Raw genomic sequence first — 27,004 nt, 5'->3', positions numbered from 1 at the left:
CCTGTGTGTGAGAGAGAAAGAGCGGGAGAGAGAGAAAAAGAGAGCCAGAAGGAGAGAGAGAGAGAGAGAGAGAGAAAGAGAGAGAGAGACAGAGAGAGAGAGAGAGACAGAGAGAGAGAGAGAGAGAGAGAGAGAGAGTATTTTGTTTCTGAGAGGCGGAATCACAAAGTGGAATGTGTTTTGTGTGTGGACGAACAGTTAAAGGAGACGAATGTGGAGGCGGGCAATGAGCTGACAATAGTTAATCAATTTGGCAGATGATATTCGGAGACGTCTCCAGCGAGCACCCCGGAACTATTCGGAGACGCACTCTCGTACACAGATGCACTGCTTTGGGGGATCAAACTGCGTATTGTTTGCTGCAGATCACACATATATATAGCCACTAAAACTGTTGCAAATCAATTATTTTCAAGAAAATTTCAAATTTAACGGCAACATATCAAATTGGGGGCGCATGCCGCCCTGTAACCCCCCCCCCCCCAGTTTTTTTTTTTTACTTGGTCTAACAGATACTGTGATCAATTTACAGAACTTGAATATACCTGTCACATGTCTGTACTTTTCAGGGGGCTACATCGTGAACGTGTTCCGTGAGGAAGCGGTCCGTGTGGCGTGGTACGAGGAAGGTTTGGAGCCCTTCATGAAACAGCTGGAGGCTGAGGGCGTGTGGAAGGAGGAGAATCGTGAATATTTCTCAAACTTCGTAGGCGACGTGCCAGGCATCGTACTCATACACAAAGTCCTTTAACTCTACTAACTCCAAGATTTCGACCTCACCGTCACGCTATCAAACATTTATCATTCAAGTTTATCTCTTAGTCTTACCCTGACTAAAATTGTGCCATGCAATCTTTTATCTCTGTACAAGTGGGCTTCTCTTTATTTGTTACAGATAAAAACTGTTTATCATTTCAAGAAGTAGATTTTATATACGTCTACCCGATACAACTACATGAAACATTCATTTCTTATGTTCACTTGTGTTCAACAGTATCGTTGGGGGTTTTTTTTCAGGTGGGGGGAGGAGAGATTTATGCTGATCTTGCAATAGGCTTCAATGTTATCTACGAATGTCACTTCCAAACATGCTTTTTGTCCAAACCGTGACCTTCATCTGTGATATTCTCGCTCAAATAGTCCTGGTACATGCACATGTATATGGTTAGCTGGGATGGAGAAAACGATATTAAAGGTTTATCGGTCAAAAGCTCTTTACTGATAATTCTTAGTCTAGATCTAGTACTGCACTAATACAAAGCAGCTGGTCAATAGTTTTGTCTTTGTTGAGTTGTGGACAAGGAAAATAAGAGAAGTGCGACTAGTGTGGTCAAAATTACGCTACGACTTTTTGACTGCACTTTAAAAATATTACGTATAGTGTTGATGCGTAAATTTCTCTTATTTTCGTTGTCCACGGCTCACCGACAAAATGGATGACCTACAGTTTTGTCATTGTGTGATTTTAGACTTATCATCCAGTGTCATACATGTATTTGATTTTGTATTACCATTTGTTGTAGTTTGTTGCAGCAGTAGTTTTAAAACCATCAATATCGAGGCACTAACAGCTGCCTTGTTTTTGTTGATGAATACATAATTTGTTATTTCTTTTTTCAAAGCTGTTTGCTCAGTTGTGAATTATTGTTGAGAATGAATTATGATGAATAAATTGTCATAAAGGGGAAAAGCCTCCCCCAAACATATTTGATGATTTCATTTCATTTTTTTTACGGCATTGGTAGAATATGCCAGAGGTGCCAACTGGCTATGGGAGAAAATGATCCTTAACTTTTAGGACCTTGTGAAAACGCCCACACTTAAAATGTACGGACATCTTTATCAAGACTATTTTAGCGACAATCGCCCTAGCCTAGATGGAGTCAGGCAGAGCTGGGCAATTTCAGGAATACGGATTTGTCCAGGAAAGTCAGCACCTCTGATATGATGTAGCCTTTTCATCTGTCGCATTTTATGTAACTAGGTACAGTAGGCCTACGCACAAAAATGTTTTGCAGAAATTCCATCACGCACATTTTATCCTTTGGCCTTTAAAGGTGTATAGGTTTAGCGCCCCTATCAGAACTTTTAGGTTATTTAACCCTATCCGTATGGCCCGGGGTCATTTTGTACCCTCGCGGTTGTATTCTTCACATTTTAGAACACTTTTAGTGCGAAGATCTCTATGAAACTTTCAGTATTTCTCAAACAATCTTTTTGACAGACTGCCATGCAAAGCGTTCGGATCGGATTAACAAGTAAATTTCCTCTTTTGGAAAGTGGTAGCACAAAGTTCCCCACGTCCTCTGGACACGATAGTAAAACACGACGTACGGATAGGGTTAAGAAGAGGCAGGACTTCCGATAGCACCGAGCCTACTTAAAACTCAATAAAACGACCTCAATAAAACGACCAAAGTTCAAGAACGCCTCGTCAAACATTTGAACCAGGGCCACCTGCTCCCAAGGACAGCATGATACATGTACCAGCTGAGCTAACGGAGCGCCCATCCTTTGGCGTCTGTTGGACGTCTGTCTTAGAGTACTGAAACGTCTGTGGCAAATGGTATGAAGAAAACGAGTGATCCGGCGACTGCAAACACTGTACACTTATTCTGGAGGTAGAATTTCCTAATTTAATTTCGATCTCCTATATAATGTGTCCACAATTTTGACGATGACCAATACATCCGCAGAGGGGAATATTTCTCTTGCGAAATAGTAGAGTGGACTCTCATGGCCTAGAGGTTAAGGTGTTCACCTCTCATTCAAAGGTCCCGGGTTCGAATCCGGGTAGCGACCGAAAAATTTTTTTTCTCTAAAATTGTCTCTTTTCGCCTCCTTTCCTGCTCTCTAGCAATGTTCTGTCGTCTGCTTCTGTCTCCACTTTCTGCCCTACCCCTTCACCCCCTCCACTGGGCTTCCAACACTTTCTGCAGCCTTTCTGCTGCTACTCCTTGGCTCCTTCTTACTGCTGTCTTCTTTAAGCCACACCCTTGATCTTCTGGTAGGAAAGATCTGCACTTAGCCTTCTCGGACAAGAGCAAAAAATCTCGGAGGTCCCGTGAGCAAGTTGCGTACGTTAAAGATCCCGTGGCGGTCTAAAATCGATAATAGTAGACTCCGGCCGCCAGTCGGGCAAAATTCAAAATTTGGTACCAACTGAAAATGTTTAGTCTGCCGCGCGCTCATATGACCTTATGCAGTTGCGAGTGCCCTTAACACTTACCCCCCCCCCCCCCCCCAAAAAAAAAAAACAAGAGAGAAATAGAAAAAGAATAGAAGCATTAAAGGTTACCGATGACTTATGACTTTTGCTGTTGCCCATGAGACCAATTCTGGCAAAGAAGAAATTGCCACATTTTGAATTATTTAAATGCTTCACTTTCGCTTGTGGATGTTCGCAGCTTGCGGGCTCCTCTGTCTCTCCTGGACCCAGCATTTCTGATTCGTGAAGCCTCATGATTTTCTGCCCAGTGACTCGTGCTTTCCAGCTGGATCTGCCAGGAGCTCGGCTCCAGTTGGATCAAAGCAATTCAAGTGGGTGGATTCTTGAATTTTGAAAGCTCCCCAAACAAAGTTCAAAATGTTCTTTTTCAGTTTCAGTACGAGTTTTACGGCACTTGCAACGCAATAAGGTCATAAAACTGCTGAAGATTAGAGGTGTTACAAGAGAGTAACAAGCACAAGAAAGAAAGAGGAGAGATTGATCGGGACAATAGATGTTTGGTAGGATAGAAAGAGCCAACCACACCAAAGCACCCGCCAACAACAAAATGTACTATTGGGGATTCAAACCTGGGGACCATCTGCATCGCAGCAATTACTGCTAAAGATGATAATAGATACCAACTGAGCTAAGAGGAAGCTCAAAGTCGTGGTAACAGGAAAAAAAGCAGAAGGTAATACAGGGTGCACTGGAGATGCTAGGCAAATGAGGTGCTTTCAATAGCTATCTTAACTGTGTCACATGAGATGTCAAGCTTGACCTTGAAGTTGATGCTCCGTTAGCTCAGTTGATTTCATGCTGGACTACAGAGCGGATGGCCCGTTCGAATCCCAGACTGAGCTTTGTTGAACTCGGTTTGTTTTGTGTAGTTTTCAAGGCTCTACTCTCTAGCCATTTAGTTTAGTCTTACCTCTTAAATAGCTTGACAGTGTCGACAGGGGTGCTAAACCCTAAGCTTGAAGTGAAAAGTTACCACAATAATAATGTTCCGCAACACCTAAGAATTAGATCAGTCTAGGGGTTCTCGTGGCCAAGAGGTTAAGGTGTTGGCCTCTCATTCAAAGGTCCTGGGTTCGAATCCGGGTAGCGACCGAAAAATTTTATTATCTAAAATGGTCTCCTTTCACTATTTTTCTGCTCTCTAGCAATGTTCTGGCGTCTGCTTTTGTCTCCACTTTCTGCCCTAACCCTTCACCCCCTCCTCTGGGCTTCAGACTCTCTGCACCCTTTCTATTGCAACTCCTGGGCTCATTCTTACCGCAGTCTTTCAGCCACACTCCTGATCTTCTAGTGGGAGGAAAAGTCTAACAAAGATATCCTTGCTGCAAAGAGTCAGTAAAGACCTGAAGTTATGAAGTATTGTTTCCTTTCTCAAATAAAACCTTATGACAAAATTTGACAGAAAAGACTGGGGACCTAGAAATTATATCAATAATAACCATCCATCTTCGAACACAGCAGAGAAGCCTTTAAAACTACAATCACTCCTTGGAGGGAAAGCTCCTGCCAAGATTAAACCCAGGTGGCCTTCACTTTCATCAGAACATTTTAACACACCCATCATAAGAGACAAATGTTTTAAAAAAGAGATGGATGGAAGAAAAACAGAACTTTTCACTCAAAAGAGTTTATTATTGTCAAAATGATGAAAACTTTTAAGTTTTAAGATATTCAAAGCCACACAGACATTCACACTAATGCCTTCCAAATGACTCCCTATCACTTGAACACTGGGCAACCAAACGCTTGTATTACACGTATTAAAAAGTAGAAAACATGATGAGTTCTACATGAGCCACAATGCTTCAGCATTCTCTGTTCTTCTGCTCTGAATAAAGTTACGTTATAAGTATTCATATATACAGGTCTACGAAGCTGAGCTTCCAAGTTAACCTTACATACAAGGTTTAATGTCTGTTCCTACTGAGTCATTGTACAAGTATAAAACACATCACAGTATACATTCTCACAGGCACACTCTTACGTTCCAAAAAAAACCACTGGATGAATAAACACACAAGCAGCACAGCTACAAAGAAACCCAGAGGCAAATGTGTAAAAACAAACACAAATGAAATCATCATGCAGTGAGCGCTAAGTGCTAACATCCATCAAGGCTCGGGGCCCTCAGAGGCCTGTGGCGGGGGACCAGAGGGGGCGCCACCGCCATCAGCGCCCTGTTTCTTCACTCCTGAGACAATGTCATCGATACGCAGCAGCAGGATGGCCGTCTGGAAACAAACCACAAACAGTTGTTAAACTTTAAAACTAATAACAGTAAAAGCTTTTTTTTTTCTTCACACTTATTCTACGGCTTTCTTCTGATCACAGTACCTGTACCTAGCTCTAAATAAACTCTAAATTTCAATTTCTAACCCCCCCCCCCCCCCCCCACATACACCAAACCTTCGGGCCTTTGTAAGACCAGGAAGCAAATCTTATGATTAGAGCGCTGTGCGGCACAGCGTTCCTATGTAGAGCACCTGTACCTAACTTTTGGAATGTACCGTTTTCCACCCCAAAAAAAAAGGGAAAATTGGAAGCACTGCAGAACACCTCCCATCCTCACTTCTTTTTAACTCTCGGGGCCCATTGCAAATCCAGTAGTTTTGACACCTTTACCGGTACGGCAGTAGAACAGGTCCAAAATCGGTAACTACCAAAAAAAATCAGTAGGCCTACATATAAGCAGCCTTGTTCCCTACTCACCTCAACTGCTGTCTTGTAGACCTGCTGTTTCACAGAGACAGGCTCCCATACACCAAAGGTCTTCATGTCCACAAGGGTGCCGGTGTTGCCGTCAATGCCCCAGGTAGAGTTGTTGGGCTGGGCATGTTTTGCCTGAACACATACACACAAATGGTTTGTTTCAGGTAATATAAAAGACAAGACAACAAACCACCCCCCCCAAAAAAAAAACATTGTCAATCACCTGATTGCGAGTCAAGCATGAATCTCTATACAAAAGTTTAACGACTACCTAAAGACCTTTAAATCGTAACTTTAAAAAGTCTGTGCTCGAGTGTTTAGACGCACAGACAAGCAAAACACAAACATTGAACTACATGACATGGATGACTGACGAGCCACTTTCAGACAGCAAAGAATGTAGCTGAGATATTTGATTAATATTTTTTTAAAATTAATTAATCTTGGTTGTCTCAGCATTTTTTATTGCACCACTGATTTTCCGCAATTAGCACGTCAGCTAAAGACAGAATTTTCATGATGCGCTTCTAAACAAACCCTCAAATGGTACAAATAAACTGAACAAAATATATAATAGATGACAGATTGCTAATTGTAACAGAACTTCAGAGCTTCATGACAAACATGTACGTTAACATCTCTATAATAGACAGAAGTAAGTACAATGGGTTTTAGGTTTTGTTTAAGTAAGAGCACTGCAATTGTACACAAATAGGTCATATAAGTGCTAAAGATCAAAGGTGTTACAAGAAAGTTACATACAAAGAAAAGTTAAGAGATAAGAACAATGGATGTTCGATTGGAAAGAAGGAGCAAACCATACCAGAGCACCTACCAACCACCCATCAAGTACAATGGTGGCCCACACAAACCACAACTCAACACACAAACAACAAACCCAAGCCCTGTTTTCCTGCCCATTCACAAAAATCACATTAACAATACAAATCAACAGCTCAATGTAAGACTCTGCCACAGGTCATTTTTGGAAATGGTGTACGGCGGTGTCTCACACTAAGCAGCTGAAATCATTTCTAAGGTTGAGCTTTATTCGGTAAGGCGAAACCACAAATTTACCCTGAGGGCAGTTAGGGTGCGGATGGTGCTGGCTCCACAGTTCTGGATCAGAGTCCTTGGGATGACCTCGAGGGCCCGTGAGATCGCACGGTACGGCCACTGGTGGACACCTGTGATGCTCTTTGCTTTCTCGTTCAGTGCCTGTAATGATACAACAACAAACTCAGCTCAATTTTCTTTTAGTTTTTCTAAGAACTTTTAGATTTGATGGTGCTAGAGGGGTTGCATGAGCACAGTTAAGCAGGTTTAGACCACCACAACATGATAAATCAAGGGGAAAGCCACAAAAAAATACCTACAGGTCAAAACCAAAAACAGTGTGAATATCGCTGATATATCCTAAACTTATTGAGAACAAATTTTGGACATATCGCCCATATATCGACGATTTTAACAGGGTCCAAAGTTAGTTGCATTATTTCCATTCTATTGTGCTACTGTAACATCAGTGAACATACGGTATATGTAAAAGCCTTTTTATATCCACACTTTCAAAATGATTTGCAGCGTCATAAACTAAATGTCCAAATGGTTTCAACTGCTGAAAAAAAAATTACATCCTGAATGAGCTAAGAAACTTGGCACAAAAACATCCACTTTGACGGCTGAGGTCTGTACATGTTTATATGTATAAATATCTTCTATACATAGCTTTACATATTTCGGTTTAAGCCGACTCTACTGTATGCTCCTTAAACATGTACACAAGAAACTGTCTCAGACAGTAAGCCATTGTCGAGGAAAAAAGTGGCCGTATTCGACAGGTCCAACTTACGCAATGTCTTTATATTGTAAAAAATATTCAAGGAAGGAAATGGGAAGTGGCCATTTGTACAGGCAATTGTCCTGTACAAGTGGCCGTTAGAGTTGGTTCTACTGTATTTTATCTGTGAGCTGCGACTTACCTGTGCCAGAGCCATTTCAGCGGCGCCTCCTCCGGGCACCAGATAGGGGTCGATGAGAACATTGCGAGCCACGTTCATGGCATCCTGCAGGTTCCTCTCCACCTCCATCAGCACATCCTTACTAGCGCCACGCAGCAGGATGGTACAGGCCTTGGGGTTCTTGCACTCCGTCAGGAAAGTGAAGTACCTACACAGAACAAAGGTGTTGAGAATTTTCACATAACAAGCTGCTCTATTTCAGAGATATCTTAAATAATTTTTGTTTGTTTGAGTATAAAGAAGCACACTAACACAATAATGATCATTCAGAGCTGGGAAAAAGTAAGACAGACAGACAGAGACAAGAGGGAAAGTGAACGACCTACCAGTGGTGTCCTCCAATCACCCGCAAATCTTAAATAAGAGATGAAAATACACACCACCATCACCAACAACACATTTCCCCCCCCCCCCCCCCCCCCCAAATATTGTCATTTTTAGTCAAACTGACAAACAAGGTGGAAGCTGGAAAGAGAAGGAAAAATAATTAAAAGAGGGAAGACAGGAAAAAGAAAACACTACAGTATCCCTATCAACCCACTGACCTCTCAAAACACTGACGTTGAAAACAAGAAACAAGAGGTTAAAATATAGCAGTCAACTTGAACCAAAATCTACAGGACCCCCAGATTTTCTTTAGTTTAGAGAGGTTGCTAAAATAGGAAGAAAAAAAATGTAAAAACAAAAAATGGGGTTTCTATTCTCCTTTGGTTTGCTGCTGTTTTCAGAATAACCGTGTTTGATTTAAGCATACTGCCCAGTATTGAAATAAAACCTTTAATACAAGTTATACTGAGAACCCTACATACAATAACAAAATGTAGCTTTATAAATAAAGTTGGAGTGATTACTCTCAAAGGGCAAAAGTCAAATACACCAGACTCACACAGCAGTAACAAAGGCATGTATCTAACCAGTGGACTTTCTATCAACCATCAGCTCTCAAAGGCACCCAAAACTGCTACTTTATCAGTCCAACACCAGCTTATACGAAACACACTCGAGCTAGATGACTTACTCGTCTCCAATTTTATCAACTTCAAACAGTCCACAGCCAGTTCCAATATCTTCCTCACGGAGCTCATCAGTTCTGTTGGCAATGGTGGCTCCACAAGCCCTGAGGAACAGACCACAAAATTCCAAATAAAATGACAAATACATTTCTACTGCTAAGTGCAAGACTCCACCATACGCCCTTTTAAAAAGTGACATGACAGTCTTACACTGAGCAGTTGATTTGTGTCTTAACATCTATAAAATATACCACAGAACATATCGACTTCATCTCTAACAAAAATAGCGATTAAAAAGTTTTTGTTTAGTCTTAGTAAGAGTTTTACAGCACTTGCAACGCAATACGAACACATAAGTGCTGAAGATTCGAGATGTTATAAGAGAGTAACACACACAAAAAATAAGCAGGACAGATGTTTGAGAGGAAAGAAGTACCCGCCAACCACCCATGACAATAAAGTTTCTCTGATAAACAGAGAATAGTGGTGGGTGCTGGGTGGAGCAGCAGGACAAACTTGCCCAAAGCTTTCGCTGGCACAAACCTGGCAATTCTGTTGTTGTCCGACTTGCGCACGCGTCTGATCACACTGATGTTAGCCTTGACCAGGTAGTGTTGGGCCAAGTCTGACACGCCCTTCTCTGTGATCACCAAGTCTGGCTTGAAGGCAATGATTTCCTTACAGATCTTCTCGATGTACTCCTCCTCAAGCTTCAAGATTTTGCTGCAGAAGTCATAAACAATACCATTGAGAATGCAAGCCCTACATAGCTGAACAAGTATTCATATTATGCTTTTCAGTGCCAAACATTTTGATAACCCTACCCCCCCCCCAACAAATAATCACCTCATGAAATAAATTCAATGACATTATACACAAATGGGCAATTGAAAATTCACACAAAGAGAGTCAAAGTATATAGTCACTTCTAGAATGACAAATTCTATCAATAACTTTAGGTCATTGATGAAGGAAAGCACTCTTCAGTCTGTCCATTTAGTAAGACATTGATACTAACATCACCAAACACCCCTGCAGTAAGCACATGCACTTATTAAACCAAAAGCAAATATTTGTGAAAAGTCAAAATAAGTTTTGCAAAATAATGCACTGTCTTCATTATTAAAGAAGGGAAACATAATTTGACATTTATATATATTATACACTGCTTAGGAAAGTGCTTTGTGTTCCGGTGTGCTATGTATACCAATAATGGACTAGGGATACACTTTCACCACTTAAACCAAAATGAATTAAACAGGAATGTAAGTTATATTACTAAGAGACAACAATCAAGATATCTTTTCAGCTTCTTTCAGTCAAAACAATATTGTATGTAGCAAAGTCATGAAGCAGCATTCTGTATGTGACAAAAGCTGAGATTAATCTTTGCATTTCATGTGTCCTCTTATGATTGTAGGCACTTCATGGTCAAATTATTGACTCCGGCCATTTGCCCAGAGGACATATTCACTATCAAATTAGTTCCGTGTGTGCATATCTCATACCCAACATATTTACCGATAATTAATAAAATACAGAAACACTTACGAGAAATCTTGTTCTTGGGAGATCTCAATGTTTGTCTGAAAGCAAATAATAAAAAACACTTTAAAAATCATACACAAGATCAACGCCAATTTTGAAAACATAAAATTAAGTTATTTGTAACTAGTTCTCCAATACTCCCCTAAAAACTATTACGATAAGTGAGGCGTGCTGATAAAATGAGTTACTTCTCGCAATCTGAGATTGGAGATATAGGTCGAAAATTAACACTGGGATCAGACTTATGAATTTTCAATTGATGCCATTTTGTTAAAGTCTACTGTGTCTTTTATTATTCCATATTTACAAATTGTACAAACTCCACCTATAAAGTTGATATCAATTTCCATACGGCAGGCAAATTCCAAGAAGCAACTCGTTTTGTCAGCATGCTTCACACATGTCAAAGAAACTTGACCAAAAAAAAAAAAGCTGAAACTCCCAAACCTGCATTGTATACTATGTATGTTATACTTACTTTACTTTTCCGATCCAGCGGCCATTTGGGTTCTAGCCATTCGGCCTGATATATGATATATATCTATGTGTAAACCACAACAGGCAAAACTTAATTATAATCAAAGGCATTACTCCCCCCCTCCCACACCCCAACAAAAAAGTGGAACAGAAAGGATTGTAGATTTTGCTGTCCAGCAGGGATATGTGCTACACATGTGCTCTTAATTATTATTAGTAGTAGTTGTATTATTAACTGATGCAGGTCTCTGCACTTACCACACTCTCGCCTTTCTTGTACTCTAGATTGCAGTCCAATAGCAAAATACGTGGGTTCTCAATCCTCCTGCAAACAGTAACAGAGAAAAATCCCATTGTCATAGCAGTTGCTTCAAAGAACAGGCATAATTATTACATCAAACCTTTCTCCAGAGAAAAAATATCAACTTTAGTTTCCCAAAGAAAGACGTACACTATACTGGCGATAAAAAAAAAGTTACCACTTTTTCATTGCTTATGAAATCTAGCCATTCGAGTCATCATGCTTTTCCTTTCACATGAACAATACTAAGTAGTCTAAAAAGTATATCATGTAATAAAAATAAAATTTTGGTGCTTCAATTAATCTTCACAAAACTAACATAAAAAAATAGAAAATTAGCATTTTTTCCTGAACATGTGGCAGATTTGTTCTTTTCTCTGTTTTCGATCAAGTCTTTTAACCAAAACCACAATAACGTTTAACTTTGAATATTCTGGCAACAGCAAAAATGCGGAGAGCATGCCAATGGTTCGATTTCTCTGTGGTGTTGACTTAAACCTTGCATCTTTTTTTTTGTTGACAATGATCAAATATTGCGGTTTTTGATAAACAAAGACCTAAACTTAAAAACCATAGAATAGAAGAAAAAAAACGCCACACGGTAAGGGAAAATGTGAATTTTCAATTTTTTATATTGGTGCTGTGCACACTAATTGAAGCACAAAATGTTATTTATGTAATATAACATGACCTTCAACTTCACCTGTTGCAGAATGTATAATCAACTGCACTCCATGCTAATGGTAAAGCTTGCCCGACACATCACTTTGACCACAATACAATACATACAACTGACCTGTGCAGGCTAAATCTACTGCTGAACGCTTCTGTAACATATGTAGTGAACACGTCCTTTGTCTACACTATTGTCCTCTTGTTTATAGATATCCCGAAAGGTCAGCCTACACTCAAACCACCCCCCCCCCCAAAAAAAAAAGACTAATTGAACAAAGAGAGACCACAGCTGATGTCTCCTCATTGTTCCATGTTTAGTGTAAGAAATATGACAAATGACAAAAAAGGAATGACAAGAGAAAACAAAATACAAGATACATACCTCCTCATTTTAGGATGAGTAACATCCTTGTTGATCATCACTCCCTTCAAAACTTTGGAATCCTCCAGAAGACCTCCAGGAATCTGATTTGAAAGAAAGTATTACACCATGACAAACATACAAATGTATAAGGATCGATATTAAACACTACTGATACTCCTCCTGGCTACCAAACTGTTCAGAGAGGCACTAACTTTCACAAAAATAAAATAGATCAAGTGGAATATTCACTTGGTGCTTACAATACATCCTCAGAGGCGAACAAGGACTATGTGTGGAAGCACCACAAAATGAACCACTTTTCTCATCCTAAAGGAGGGGGAAGAAAACTGGCTGTAATGGTCAGATATGCTAGCGAATTGAAAACAAGATGGCTGAGTATAAAAAAGTCCTGTTTTGCTTTCACTAGTTCACCTTGCAGCAGGACCACTGACGACGATCACTTCAATATTCCCTTATGCACCTTGATTCTACTACTTTTCTGACTTTCTACAAACAATTGGACTTGCTAGAACATTTACAGAAGCAGCAACTAATTATACCTTTTCTTAATTCCTTTGTTTTAGACCCAAAAAAAACAACCCAAGCCATGTTGCCAAGTCATGAAGCAGCACTCTGTATGTGACAAAGGCTGAGATTAATCTTGGCAGTTTCTGTGTCCTCTTTTGATTGTAGGCACTTCATGGTCAAATTATTGACTCCAGCCTTTTGCCCAGAGGACATTGACAAAAAATTCACACACAAAAAAATTAAAATAAAAAAATCAAGCCAGTAATTCATTCAACTTTAACTTTGCCTCCACACCTTTCCAATCTGTTTTAAAAAGACTGCTGCAAACACCAAGTACAAGCAGGGAGACTGCAAATCATACAGCATATGAAAAGATCCATTTCTCAATATTGTAAGAGCCAAATATATTTTTAAAAGGGACTCACGGGTCGCAAGTTTAAAATTCTAAATGCATCTGCATTTCAATCTAGATGTTTTGTTTCTTTTGCACCATATAATGGTACCACAATGCAGCGGTGCAAAGGGAAAAAAACTACTATAAAAAGGGGAGGAGTTTTGTATGTAACTAATATTTGCAACTGTTTTACTCAAGACTTTTGAAATACAAAAGCTTTTTTGTCACTCCACACACGTACACACGACTGGCCATAATATGTAGAAGGAATCCATTGAAAACCCAAAGAGACAAATTTGTTATGAATCCTGCCAAACAGATTAGATTTAAACAGTGCATTTCCTTCACAGAAAAATAAGAGGGAAAGTATATTATACTGACTGCTGGCACTGAGTACATTAGGAAATTATGTTATAATTGAACACCATCTTGTAACAGCTGCAGGCAGATAATCACTTAGAGATTGCCTTGATAGATTCTGAAAGGCAGCATTTTCTCTGAAATTGTTCCAACTAAGCCATAAGGTGTAATAAGCGAAGCAGTTACAGCCTTCTCTTTTTTTTGGGACTCTGGAAAGTAACTAAGACTCTACCAGTGAGTAGAATAATTTACCTAAGAGGCAGTATCCAGGAGAGCGGTTTCTATTCCTATTAGATAACAAACAAATTAACAACACAAAGAACACCCCAGAAAGTTATGTCGCCAAGTCATGAAGCAGCACTCTGTATGTGACAAAGGCTGAGATTAATCTTGGCATTTCATGTGTCCTCTTTTGATTGTAGGCACTTCATGGTCAAATAATTGACTCCGGCCATTTGCCCAGAGGACATCTAATTTAAGCTTTTGTTATTCCCATTACTGTCCCACGTATGTTAGTTTTCAATGGGTTTTCTAAAAATGCTTTCCCCACTGTTTCCCCAAACATTACATTAAACACAAGGAGATATAACAAAGCAACAGTGCTTTATCAAAACATAGCAGCTAAACATATCTTTCAAAATAACTAAATAATCTTCCTATGAACTCCTCCCAAAAAAAAATTCTGCCTACCCTTCTGCAAACTTCTTTCAGCTGAAGAGCAAACCGCCAGCAATCATGTCAATAAAACAGCTAGCCCGTAATCACTAAACAAAGCTTTTTCTCAAACTAAGAAAAAACAAACCTTTTCAACTTTGGCGTATCGTTTGATATCAATCTCTTTCTTCCCGTTCTCCTCTACAACAACTGTGCTGGTGGCATCGAGAGCAATCTGACATGCAAGGTCCATCCTGGGGAGGGACGACACACAAGACAACATTAACTGATAGTCGACGTGAAACAAATATACAATTACTGTGGCAAGTAGTTTTTGGGGCCTTTAAAAAAACAAGTTGGTCCGATCACACTCACTAGATAACTTTCTACAGCCACATTTAGGTGAGAGTTTATAACCAAATGCTGTAATACATGCAACACACAGTGTGTGGCAGCTTGATCCACTTTAGAATAAAATGATTTGGAGACTGAAAAGATCTTATCCATGGTTTAGAATACAAAATTAAAGCACCCCCTTCCCCACCCCAGACCAATCTATACAAATTTAAATAACGTTTTCTATTAGGATTAAAAATGCTTAACTCAGAATACTTTTGTTCTCTTTGAATATAATGAATGTTAACTCAAATTCACTTTTAGTACTGAGTGAAAAGACCAAGTTAATTCCAACAACAACAAAACCAAATACAATGCATAGAATGTTCTCAGCACTAGACACAAAAACAGCCATAAATCTGAAGACAAGTTGTACCATTTGCTGATGAACTTTGTTCCAAGACAGCTCTTTACAATCTTCATCATCTCTTCTTTGTTGGTCACATCCACGGGCACACTGAGGAGAGAAGGACAAGTCCAGTACAGAGTACATGATTTATTATTACAAAGAGTAACACCCACTGTGACAAATATTTTAAAAGTGGAGAAAAGAACATTAGTACCATATCAATGATGAAGAGTTAAAAAATTAAAGGCAAAAATGACACGACAGAAATATCAGGGATATGAAACGGACCCAGAACAAATCCTTCACGCACAAATCAAACTGAACAAAGCACATAAATCAACACACTGAGCCGGTTTCCATCTGCCAGAAGATGTATAATCAGCATGCATGTTACATGTATCTAGGATATTTGATTAAAATCCATGAAGACATTAATCTTGGTTGTCCTAGAAGTTTATGTTGCACCACTGATTTTCCACAATTAGCACGACAGCCAAAAATAGAATTTTCATGATGCGAAACAGGAAACATGGAAAATATAAACCATGAAAGAATAATAATTTCTACAAACCATATCAAAACCACAATAAATTAAACATTTTTTAAATAAGTATTAAGTTCACAGCAACACTGACAGTCACAATGAGGTCGATACAGCAAAAGAAGCAGACTAATAGCAGCAGATCATTTTTGCAATGCGTATCAAACAGGAGTAGGTCACTTTTAAATTCCAAGTTATGTTCACCCATGTCCATAAATAGGTTACTACAACAATGAACTTGACTTTAAAAACATAGTGCAAAGAAGATTTCGCGATGCCCAGATTTAAATGCATGGGACTCATGTAAATTTTCAGGACATACAATCAACATGAAACAAGGTAAAGGAAAGTCAACTGAAGGGATTGTAAATTTCCAAATACAATGGAACATGCTCTTATGACCATGTGTGCAAGACAATCACCTGTAAAAATGACCACTTTCCATTCCCCCACCCCCTCCACTTGCATTTTTTAAACATTAAAATAACACTGTCCAGGAGGATCACCTGTCATAGATGATCACCTATCTCCCCAACAATATTAAGTTGTCTTGGACAAGTTCCACTGCAATATACTTAATCCACTACTCCCCCCTGCAATAAGGATGTAAATTTCTAAAACCCCAGTCTATCCAAAGCCCCCTTGACACTTCTATTCCTTTTGAACTAAAAAAAGACTGAAAAACAAGAAAAGAGAAACTAAATTCAAAGCAACCAAAACCACCCACCACTAACTAAGATCTCAAAACTATGTGCATATTGTTTGGAAAAACAAACTGCAACTACAGTTGTGTAAAAAATGTCTGTGCCGTGCGCACCCTTTGCCATATGACAAGGAGTGATCGTGACAAAGTTTAATGTAGCAGTCATTAACAAGGTAGACAAATCAATGCCTGCCAGACGTGTTAAACTGCATGAACGAGGAGAAACATAAAAGTATCGGTGTAAATAAAAAGATATAAAATTTGAGAATAGTTAACATTTGAAAAATTCAGTAAAAACCATAACACCTTTTTCAAGTCTATATCTTTAAAAAGAGTATCAGAGCCAATTAGCAAATTCAACATTAACTAAAAATGTTACGGCACTATTTACATCCAAATGAATACAAAGAACAAGTAAATGAAGAAAAAAAAAACAGCAGTGCTCAGCAATCATTATACTTTGAGCAAGCACAAGTTTACATGAACTATGTGAAGTCCTTATGTCCCTGACCAGGATCAAAACCAAGAGGGTACCTACAATAGTGATGGAATGTGATGTGGAAACAGGAAAGTCACCACCAAGCATGTGAATATAAAACTTTAAAACTTCTTACAAATGTTTTGGACGCCTGACCAAAAACCCTAAAAACTAGATGGGGCAATGTGAATAGCACATTTTGAAAATTACATTCTCAAAAGAACAGATCTATCTTTCAACTACCTAACTGCAAAGGTACCAAAGAATATCAAAACATTCTTTTACAACTCCAAATCACACTTATGCTGTGATGAGATACTTCATCCTTCATTTTTCCAAAATTACTTTTAAAATCATGAGCCCAACATCTGCAAATAAAATAAATCACCTAAAGCCACAAAACTCAGCACCAGCAAAGCATCATAAATACAATACCATTATTAGTTTGAATTTCAAACAGTACGAAGGTATACCCCAACTGTAAGAGTTGTGTGAATAATGTCCATGCCGTGCGCACCCCATGCCTTATATGACAAGGAGTGATCGTGACAAAGTTCAATGTGGCAGTCGTGAAATCATACGTGGTGGACACATGAATGTCTGTCTACCTGCAAAGAACAACTGCCCTCAAAGTCTTCATTTATAACACGAGAACAGTAATGGAAAACTGTGTTCTCGCTCATCTTTCACCCTGTGCCCCTACCCTCGTCCTTCAGAGTGATAAATACTCACGCGACTTTGTTTTTCAGTTCTTCCAATATGTCTTCCAAAGATTGCCTGTAGGCAGCGATGATAATGGTTGGGTGCATCTGTTGGCGGATGAACTGTTCTGCCACTGACAGAACCTCACCAGCTGTGGGTTAAGAACAAAGCATTCAGTCACAAAGGGGTAACGGTAATGATCAACATTTAGTACTATGGACACCAGTAAATTTAACTAAATCAAAACAACAAACGGAGAACTAAAAGCACTGCCTGACATTTAGAAAAGAGTACCAAAACCATAGATTAAAGATTTGAGGGAGATGCTGGTGCACACAATGACAGACATTAAAGGACGACAGACAGAGATTTGAAAAAAAAAGTAAGTGTATGACAATGACAAACATTCATAAACACTGCACTGGAGAATAAACTGGCAAAAGCAGGTGGACAATTACACAGACTCTGAGCAACACAAACTTATGAGAAAAATAAATGTCAAAGCAAGAAAAATGACATGAAATATTCACTGAAAATCACAACAAATTTTTTTTTTGAATCAAGACAACTTGAAACAGAGTGGTTACCCAGAATGATGACAGATTTGGTGCCGTCTCCAGTCTCCTCATCCTGTGTTCTGGCAACCTCAATCATCGACTTGGCAGCTGGATGCTGCACATTCAGCTGGAATGACACAACAACTTTTTATTCCTTACCAAAGGGACAGGTCAAAGCAAGCATTCACAGAACTCTGTTTACACCACTTCATGACCAAATCTTTCAAACAGACTACCATCAAACTCAATAGCAAGCTAACCACATTTTGATACAGACTTAGATTATCTTTAGAGTGAGATATTCCTCTTCCTCCTCCAAGGGAGATTTTCAAAACAAAATCCAACAAGTCATCACAAAATATAAACAATTTTATTAAGACAGCCTTGTATTGGCAATTTGTTCAACCATGATCAATTCAGCCTTTCCTTCAACTTGGTAAAAAGGACAATAACCGTTTACTTTTATAATAACCTATGAGTAAACAATTCCTTTTAAAAAGTTATAAGGTTAGGAAACAAAAACAAAACTTACAATTTTTTCTCATTAGTTCTTTGAACAAAATGTTCATGAAGTACAAGACCTAAGTTGTCTTCTCTATCTCATGAACTTCACCCCCCCCCCGTAACCATAGCACACAAATCCTGTGCAGGCTCATTCTCAAATGGAATGCAGTTCACAGAGACACTTTAAACTCATACAAATCATACACCAGAAGATAAAACAAACTGTACAGAGTTTACTCCAACAACCATCAGAGTTCTGGAAATAATGTCCATGCCGTGCGCACCCTTTGCCATACATGACAAGGAGTGATCGTGACAAAGTTTAATGTAGCAGTCATTAACCAGGTGGACATTCAATGCCCACCAGATGTGTTAAAACTGCATGAGTTATGGTAAAAATAACAGTCTAAATAAAGAAATAAACTAAACCTTGTGAGAAGCAGACCTGCCACTCTATGAAATCTAAAAATCAGGATTTCTGAGTTAAAAAATCAGGATCTGGTGAAAAAAATCGGGATCAACGGCAAATCAGTCATAAAGGGCACTGGGGAAGGCGGGGAAGGGGGGGTGTCCTGGTTCCCTTTTAAGAGGCAAGTATGCAAGGCAAAACTTTGACAGCATATATGTACTCGAGTCGAAGTTAGATAGACTGGGGGAGCGAAGGTCGCAGTGATGCTGAAACACTCGTAGTCTTGAAAATAGCTGACACGTAACTCTAATCATCCATGCAAAACGCCCGCGTTTTAAAACAAAGTTTGACTTCCATCACATCGAAAAAAAGATCCCGCCAAGGTTGTTCATTTTTTTTTCTTATTCCTTTCCCCTTAGTACCTGTATCACGGCACGCACTTTAAGCCCAAGTGTCAAAACAATACCCCCACCCCCTCCCCCCGGCCATCCACACTGGTTAAGTCCCGAAAAAACATCTCGACCAACGCGACCGGTGCGAATGAACTTTGTTGACCCAGACAACCGACGGTCCCCGACACACGCGCTACTCACCACATGTACGAGGTCATGTCATGTGATGCGAGTGAGCGTTTGAAACTAGGTCGATTTTAGTTTAAATAACGTACGTTAGCCATCTACTAGACCTAGATTCGGCATAGATGCTTTAAAAAATAGCGCTCCAAGTTCCTGCAGATAAAAAGTCCAATCGGTGTTTCGAAGCAAAAGAGATTGCAGAACTTTTAATATTTTTTTCTAAGAATCGGACGCAACAGACACAACCACGAAAAATCAGGATACTGGCGATCGAAATCGGGAAAATCGGGATGCTTGAGATTTGGGGCAAAAAAAATCGGGATATCCCGATTAAATCGGGATGAGTGGCAGGTCTGGAGTAGTGAACATTTGAAAAACTCAGTTTAAAAAGAGTCACTTTTTCCCCCAAGTCGTCTACATCGTTAAAAAGAAGTATCAGAGCCAATTAATTTCAATATTAAATAAAATTTTTACAGCAACATTGATATCAGGCATTTGGTTCACATACCTCTCTCAAGATAGCATTTCCATCATTTGTCATGACAATGCCTCCCATCGGGTCCATCAACATCTGAAGCAAAAAAGAAAAGCATTAAAAAATGGAATGTAAAAATAATTTTATATTTCAGACAATGATATAAACAAAATTTCTTTCGCAACAAACTACCTCAAAATCACAACGAAAAAAGGAATCACCCAAAAAGTCATAGGAACAAGAAAGTCGTGATATTATACTTATTAGAAACAAACAACAGTACACCATTAAGACGAGAAGATTGCTATATATCTGAAAAGGGATAAACAACAAAAAAGATGTACTTTTAACACTCTTCCCGGTTATGCAATTAAGATTTTTCCCCCCCCAACAACTGAATATAATACGCCAACAAACAAAACAAAACAAAAATGCAAAAAATATGTCGCCAAGTCATGAAGCAGCACTCTGTATGTGACAAAGGCTGAGATTAATCTTGGCATTTCATGTGTCCTCTTATGATTGTAGGCACTTCATGGTCAAATTATTGACTCCAGCCATTTGCCCAGAGGACATTCTGCACTCATGCTCCCGGTCATATCTTAGTTCACTAAGTTATTATAAAAGATAGTAATCACAAATCCAGACCATTTTGTAAACAGCCAGCCAACCTCAACCCGCATCATATATCTAGAAAACATACTTGGTTACAAGGAAAAACTAGTTGTGGATCACACATACTCTTAAAAGCACCAAAGCCAAAGCAAAAGATACGATACAAAACTCTCACATAAAGTAAAAACATTATAAGAAAGACATGTATACCTTCAACATAGACCTTGGACCCAGACATGTTCGGATAATATCTGCTACAGTCTGCAAATCAAAACAAGAAAGATTTTAAAATTTGATTAAATGATAAATTCAAAAGTCAAGACATTTCAATCTTGAAATCTTCAGTCTAACCAAACCAGGCAACAATCTTAATTATCATTATGAGACTGACCTTCCTGAAACCCCCCTGCTATAGAGGAGACAGTAAAAAATAACTTTAAAAACCTGAATATGTTCAGGATTTTTCAATTTTTTTTTCCACCGTCCCGATACTCTGTGCACAGCATATCTCTCATTCAAAAAAGCACCCGTCACAAGTCAATTTGCAAACTTGCATCAATTAATTAATCAATAGAACAGGAACGTTTAATAAACATTTGCACAAATCTAAAAAATTGAGTATTTTGAGACTTTATATAATAATTTATGCGGAACTATCCAGTGACTGAACTGTCTGGTAATGGAAGTTACAGTCGAACCTGCTCTATTGGTCAGGTCATCTCTATACACAAACCGCCACTTCCCATTTCCCCCTTGTTTTTTGGGGTTTTTTGACATTAGGCCTCTAGATCTATAATAATAATTGCATTAATATAGCGTATATTCATGCTCAAGAGCATGTTCTATGCGCTTTACAACTATATTATTACCCCAGCAGACCCTCTGAGAACACTCTGAAACATTCTCGGCTTCCGAGGAAGCATACAGTGCTCAAACACTATCAAACTGACAAGATCGTTCACTGTCTATAGCCTGGTACCCATTTCCACCTGGGTGAAGTGAGGAAAATTTGTGCAAAGTGCCTTTCCCAAGGACACAACGTCGGGTACCTGACGGGATTCGAACCCATGACCTTACGGTTACGAGTCCGAGAGCCTAACAACAAGGCCACCGACGCCACATATATAATGAAAATAAGAAAGTTTCTGTACCTTTTCACTGAAGTTGTGTTTACACAAAAGAAGTGGCTATCCTCACCCGGGGTGAGAATAAAAATACAATCGACATCTGCCCACAGACAAAATTGTACGCTTTTAGGCTAACAGTAGTAATGGAACGTTTGTTCACGGCACAGAATTCTACAATTTTTCTGCTATCATAGTGCAGAATTCTGTGGTTCAGGGTGAACGCAAAATTGGTTGGCCTAAATCTAGGCTATAACGGTGAACGCACACCGGGTGAGAATAGCCAAAAGACTCGCATGCGACATGAGAATAAAGGTGGCCTTACACAATTTTAAGTCGACAGTATTAAATAAAATCATCTTTTTTAAAATTCCAGTCTAGTGTCTTCAGTTCCAGTCCCTAGTGGCCTCAATGTGCCCCAGCCTATTAACCATCAAGACTGCGAATTTATCACCACTAATGAATGCCACTCCATGGCATAGTAGACTTTTTTAGATTCTAGACTAAAAGAAGCTGGCTACTCAACTCAGCACGAGTTTCAACTTAGAATTTTTTAAACGAAGTGGCTAGCCGTACTTAAGTATGTGGGGGTGGGGGGGGGGTGACTGCTCGATTGAAATTAAGACGTTCTTTTCTTCAAATTGTAATTCCTCCTACTCCAAAACGGAGGAAAAACGATCGTTCGTTGAAAAGACATCCGCAATCTTCATTTAGATCTAGATCTAGATCTAGGCTAGCCTCGAAACTAGGCCATAGATCTAGAAGAACCTAGATATCTAGGTCTACCCTGAGCCAAGAGGGCGCTGAAACTTTCCGAAATCACAAAAGAGTTCCCCTACCGGGTCTATATACTTTGTGACTTTGCGGTTACCGGGTCTGTATACACTCCCTTTCAAGTAAGAGAGTCACACTTACCAAACATATACAATCTTGATTATGTTTATAGAAAGTGGTGGCGCATAAGCTGCAGCAGAGAAAATAGCTGAAGATTTAGATCGCGGAAATCTGCTAGAATCTAATAGTGGAAGGTAAGCCTAGCGGAATATTTGAGACCCATGTTCATTTACTGAGCCATAAAAAAGTATGATAAAGCCAGCATTTTTTATCTATAAAATTCTACCAAAAGCATTTTCCATACACCGAGGGATTCATAAAAATAACTACAATACTTTTAATGGAAGACGTAAGCTGTTTAAGCGATATGGGATAGTCAAGACATGAAAAAAACTACGTTTCAGGTCGTTTCATTGAAAAGGTGGAGTTTAGAATGTTCCAGAGAGGAGGTTACGTTCAATCATGTCGGCAATGGCGTTGCCATACAAAACAACGAGTGGACTCACCTTTCCTGCATCGATATTTCCTATCTGAACCTTTCTTCCAGATTCACGTTTTGTGTTTTGATCTGAAAAATAAAGGAACATTTCAGTAGCATAAAGAACTAAAACAAAACGTTAATAAGTTCTAATTTTACTTCTAATAACCGGTACTTACTCAACACGATGATGGGCATTCCTGAAGCCATGCTTGCGATTTGTCACACTGCCCAGATTTTTTTCTACTGGTATATTTTACAACGCAAAATGTTTTCTGGGTGTCAGTATAAAAGCTAGTAAAAGCTGTAAGCATTGAAATAGTCTATTTCTGATGTTAAAATGACAAAATACGTACTTTCATTGCCAATAAACCCTTTTAAAAAACACAAAATGCATTTTTTAGAAAATACATGGTACACGGTCAAATTGGCAATAAGCTCTCATGTTGAGTTTAGGGTATCTAGTGTCTAAATAGCCTAGACACTTATTCCTGCCTATGCTTATTGTCTATATTCACAATTGTAGTGGTAATTACTTTCTACTTTCTTCCTGTTGAAGACACAATTATTGGCTAGGCCTAACAATTCAATACACGATCCAGAAGAAGTCTACTTTTTCGGCTAGGCTGGGGCCTACCAAGGAGCTTGGCCTAGGGCCTAGAACAAATCTCCTTGGGGCCTACGTAAGACCAGTCGGCTACTGCTAGACTGCTAGGCTGCAACAGCAATAGGCCTACGCGTAGGCTACTTCATATGACACAATATGTAGTGGTATAGATCAAGAGCATAATGCCACATAATGCTCTCCGTGTATTATGAATTGTTTTGCGCAGTCCTTTTCCTACCAAAAACCACAATCCCATTTGATTCTGCTGTATAATAATTGAAATTTTAATTATATTTACACCTCCGTCCCTCATCTTAGTCTAGTCTTAGAACAAACAATTTACATATTTTGACTTTGAGCTTGAGTTGTTATCCGTAAACAGTAGCCTGCATATAACCTTAATTTCTGCCTACAATAATGCTCACCTTTAGGCCTATCAATTACATGTAAATGCTCTTCAAAATCCTTTGTCTTGCTTTCTACGTCGTCTGTCTTCTGAAATGTGGTTACCTTGAAAACAGTGGTTTTATTCAACTTCGTTTACATTATTTTTGTGCCATATTTATTGACACGTATTGCCAAAGGGCACCACAGCCACCATCAACTTAATGGCAACCAACTCTCACAACCACCTCCTCCCCCCCCCCCTCCCCCCACTCAGTGTGCAGCCCATCCTCAGGTTTGTCCTTGACAATGCAAGGATGGTACCGCGGAGACACGATGTTACCCTCTCATTATTATATTAAGTGTGCCTTTTATGACTGTAGTGTCATACACCCCCCCCCCTTTTTTTTTTTACACCACCGCGTGTCCAATACTACAAGTTTGCGTTGCTTAACTTTCCTTACTTTTCCTTTTTTTTAACCTTTACTACTGTCCTCTTTTTACCGCGAGGTGTCGTTCGAAGATATGCAATTGTCGGGCATATGCCAATTGCCAAAAACACACAACTGGCATAACGATGTCTTTGAAGGGTCTTTAATCCATACGACCCATGATCGTTTTCTTGGCCTTCCTTTCGCCTTCAAGTCTATTTTTGCTTCACTGTCGCCGGGGATCTTCTGAAATCATGGTCTGTTGGCTTTCTGGATCACTGATTCTACTTTCCACTTCACCAGTGGTGCAACATAATTATAATGGTCTTCTTATGGGACCTCTGGGGGTTTACGAAAGCATCCCATCCTTGTCCCAATGTCTGTTGTAAGTGTCCCTGCAGTCGTGCAGCATGGCCTACAGTCGCAGCGTAGGCTCACAAGGATACTGGTATCCAAAATAATATGTCAGGGAGCGCGGCATTGTTCAGTTACCAGTGAGCCGAGTGCGATATTTTTGTCTTTCCAAAATATTTTGTTTATATGTACAAGGGTGCCTATTACGGCGGGTCGGGCGCGTTCGTTTTCATGGTGACAAGAGTCGATCGGGTGATCGGGGCCGATCCGATCCGTAATGGGCACCCCGTATTACAGTTTCGTCAATGTCATTAATGTTGTTTGTGCAATCCCTTATGGTCTCTTTATCAAGTCAAAGATCCCATCCAACTTACAGACTCAGCTTTTTTTTTAAAGCGTCCACGTTCGCGCAAATCAGATTGCACCACGGCGAATTTGAGGACGCTATTTTTTAAAAATTAATTGCCCAAACTCAACCATATTGTAGTGCAGGATCTTTGTCTAATACGGGGTGCCTACTGCATGTTTGTTTTCAGTTTCAGACGATAGAGTCGGACGATCGGCCCGATCCAGCCGTAGTGGGCACCCCGTATGATCAGGTAACGCTACCCAGGAGTACCTATAAAGCTGTGGACTGTACAACACCGTGTCGTTCAACCCGATGCCCATGCTAATGCCAATACATACATGATTTTGATGTTATTGGTGATTAATTTGGTCTTCTCTACACTTATCATCTTTGCTGTAGGCTTTAATGAGGTTTTGTCCAAGTTGTCTTCCAAAAGAGCTAGTTTATTAGTACCCGTTACGCCATCTGGCGTTTAGGGCAGCAACAAATGATCTCCAGCTCTGTTTGTTTTTGGCCATCTTAGTCAACATCCTCCACGAATGGTTCCTGGACTTCATTTCAGACTCTACTGTGCGTCTCCAGGTCATTTTGCGATGTCCTTCGGGTGTCTAGTGGAGGGCAGTCTTCTCAATAGAATCTGGCTCTCTTCTCAGAACATATCGAACCCATCTCCATCTTCTCCTTTTTTTAAATTATAGAGGTCATGTCCTCTTTTCTACATTTTCGTAAAAGATCTGCGTTGGAAATCTTGTCGGGCCAGAAGATTTGGAGGATTTGGCGTAAGCTGGTTGTATGAAAGGAAGACAGCTTGGCACGGCCATGATCAGTCATCCTCCAGCATTCAGTTCCACATAGGAGTGTGGACAGTACACATCTGTTATACAGCTTTAACTTGGTCTGTATACTAAACTGTCCTGACTTCCAGATGTTGATCATTCTTCTGTGTACAGATCTTGCCTTCCCGAGTCTGTTCATGATGTCTTCCTTTGTGCCGCCGTCAGGAGCAAGTTTCTATGATCATTATATTATCATGTATTTTCTTTTCCTGCTCGAATGCTATGCTGGGATGCCTTGTCTGTTTCATGCTCACTGTAAAAAAGTAAAAGTGCTTGTTCTGTCCAGAGAGAGAGAGAGAGAGAGAGAGAGAGAGAGAGAGAGAGAGAGAGAGAGAGAGAGAGAGAGAGAGAGAGAGAGAGAGAGAGAGAGAGAGAGAGAGAGAGAGAGAGAGAGAGAGAGAGAGAGAGGGGGGGGGGGGGAGAAGGGGAAGGGGGGAGTTCTGTTACAAATTTCTTTTTCTTTTTATCCGGTTTTACGTTCTAATCCACTGTCCCCTAGTACTGGTCATCATATTTTACTTATTTCACTGACATTGCACTGTGTCCTATGTTTTTTCTGTTACAATTCAAAATAAGATTGAGGGACGGAGATAAATTACATTCCAGGTTTTGATAAAAATCTAAATGACTACTCATGCGATTTTGTGCCGGACAAGTGAGCCAACGGCTTATCGTGGATGGAAATTACTGTATTATTCTCTTTCCAACAGCTTGCCAGGTTTTTGAAATTGAAAGAAGGGGGAATAAAAGCGAATTGGCTCTTAAAAACTCCTAGCCACACTGAATGGATGTGTGTAAAGAATAATCATTAGGATTAACTTTTTAAAAAAAAGAGCAGGTTTAAAAAAATATTTTCGTTTCCCTTTAGGGGGAAAGTATTGTATGTGAGACGACTTCTCCTCTTGCCTATTAGTGCTGCATTGATCGTGTTGTTATAATGTGAAATTGTGAGTCAATGGTATTTCCAACGCATTTGTGCATTTCCCAACACAGCGTCTGTTGCCCCCCCCCCCCCAGTAGATATTTAGTC

General features: G+C 39.5%; 2 protein-coding genes across 2 annotated transcripts in view; one reads left to right on the top strand and one right to left on the bottom strand.

Moving 5' to 3' along the window:
• LOC101862358 overlaps positions 1-1,017 on the top strand; it is a gene marked incomplete in the record, with an annotated part of 10,363 nt that extends 9,346 nt beyond the window's left edge. Inside the window, 1 exon segment of the mRNA XM_013084763.2 lies at positions 570-1,017. Coding sequence (XP_012940217.1) covers positions 570-751 — 182 coding nt within the window.
• Positions 1,018-4,840: 3,823 nt separating this feature from the next.
• Positions 4,841-23,244, bottom strand: LOC101861055 (T-complex protein 1 subunit gamma). The gene is made up of 17 exons (XM_005102188.3): positions 23,193-23,244; positions 23,042-23,103; positions 20,788-20,838; positions 19,996-20,058; positions 18,030-18,126; positions 17,473-17,593; positions 15,046-15,126; positions 14,422-14,527; positions 12,356-12,438; positions 11,256-11,322; positions 10,524-10,558; positions 9,516-9,695; positions 8,978-9,076; positions 7,921-8,107; positions 7,016-7,156; positions 5,939-6,070; positions 4,841-5,460 (listed from the first exon to the last, which is right to left on the bottom strand). The coding sequence occupies exons 1-17, from the start codon at positions 23,221-23,223 to the stop codon at positions 5,341-5,343; spliced, it is 1,656 nt and encodes a 551-aa protein (XP_005102245.1). The 5' UTR covers positions 23,224-23,244; the 3' UTR covers positions 4,841-5,340.
• Between the last annotated feature and the right edge of the window lie 3,760 nt (positions 23,245-27,004).

This window comes from Aplysia californica, unplaced genomic scaffold (genome assembly GCF_000002075.1).
Source record: "Aplysia californica isolate F4 #8 unplaced genomic scaffold, AplCal3.0 scaffold00316, whole genome shotgun sequence".
Classification (NCBI taxonomy): domain Eukaryota; kingdom Metazoa; phylum Mollusca; class Gastropoda; order Aplysiida; family Aplysiidae; genus Aplysia; species Aplysia californica.
This window is presented reverse-complemented; position numbering and strand designations above follow the sequence as displayed.

Excerpts from the sequence above, each read along its gene's own strand:
- LOC101861055 (XM_005102188.3), bottom strand. The coding sequence starts at position 23,223 with ATGGCTTCAGGAATGCCCATCATCGTGTTGA. Across the intron at positions 17,594-18,029 it reads CAAATCTGTCATCATTCTGG|CTGGTGAGGTTCTGTCAGTG; the intron begins GTAACCACTCTG and ends CTTAACCCACAG. Across the intron at positions 14,528-15,045 it reads ACAAAGTTCATCAGCAAATG|GATGGACCTTGCATGTCAGA; the intron begins GTACAACTTGTC and ends GTCCCTCCCCAG.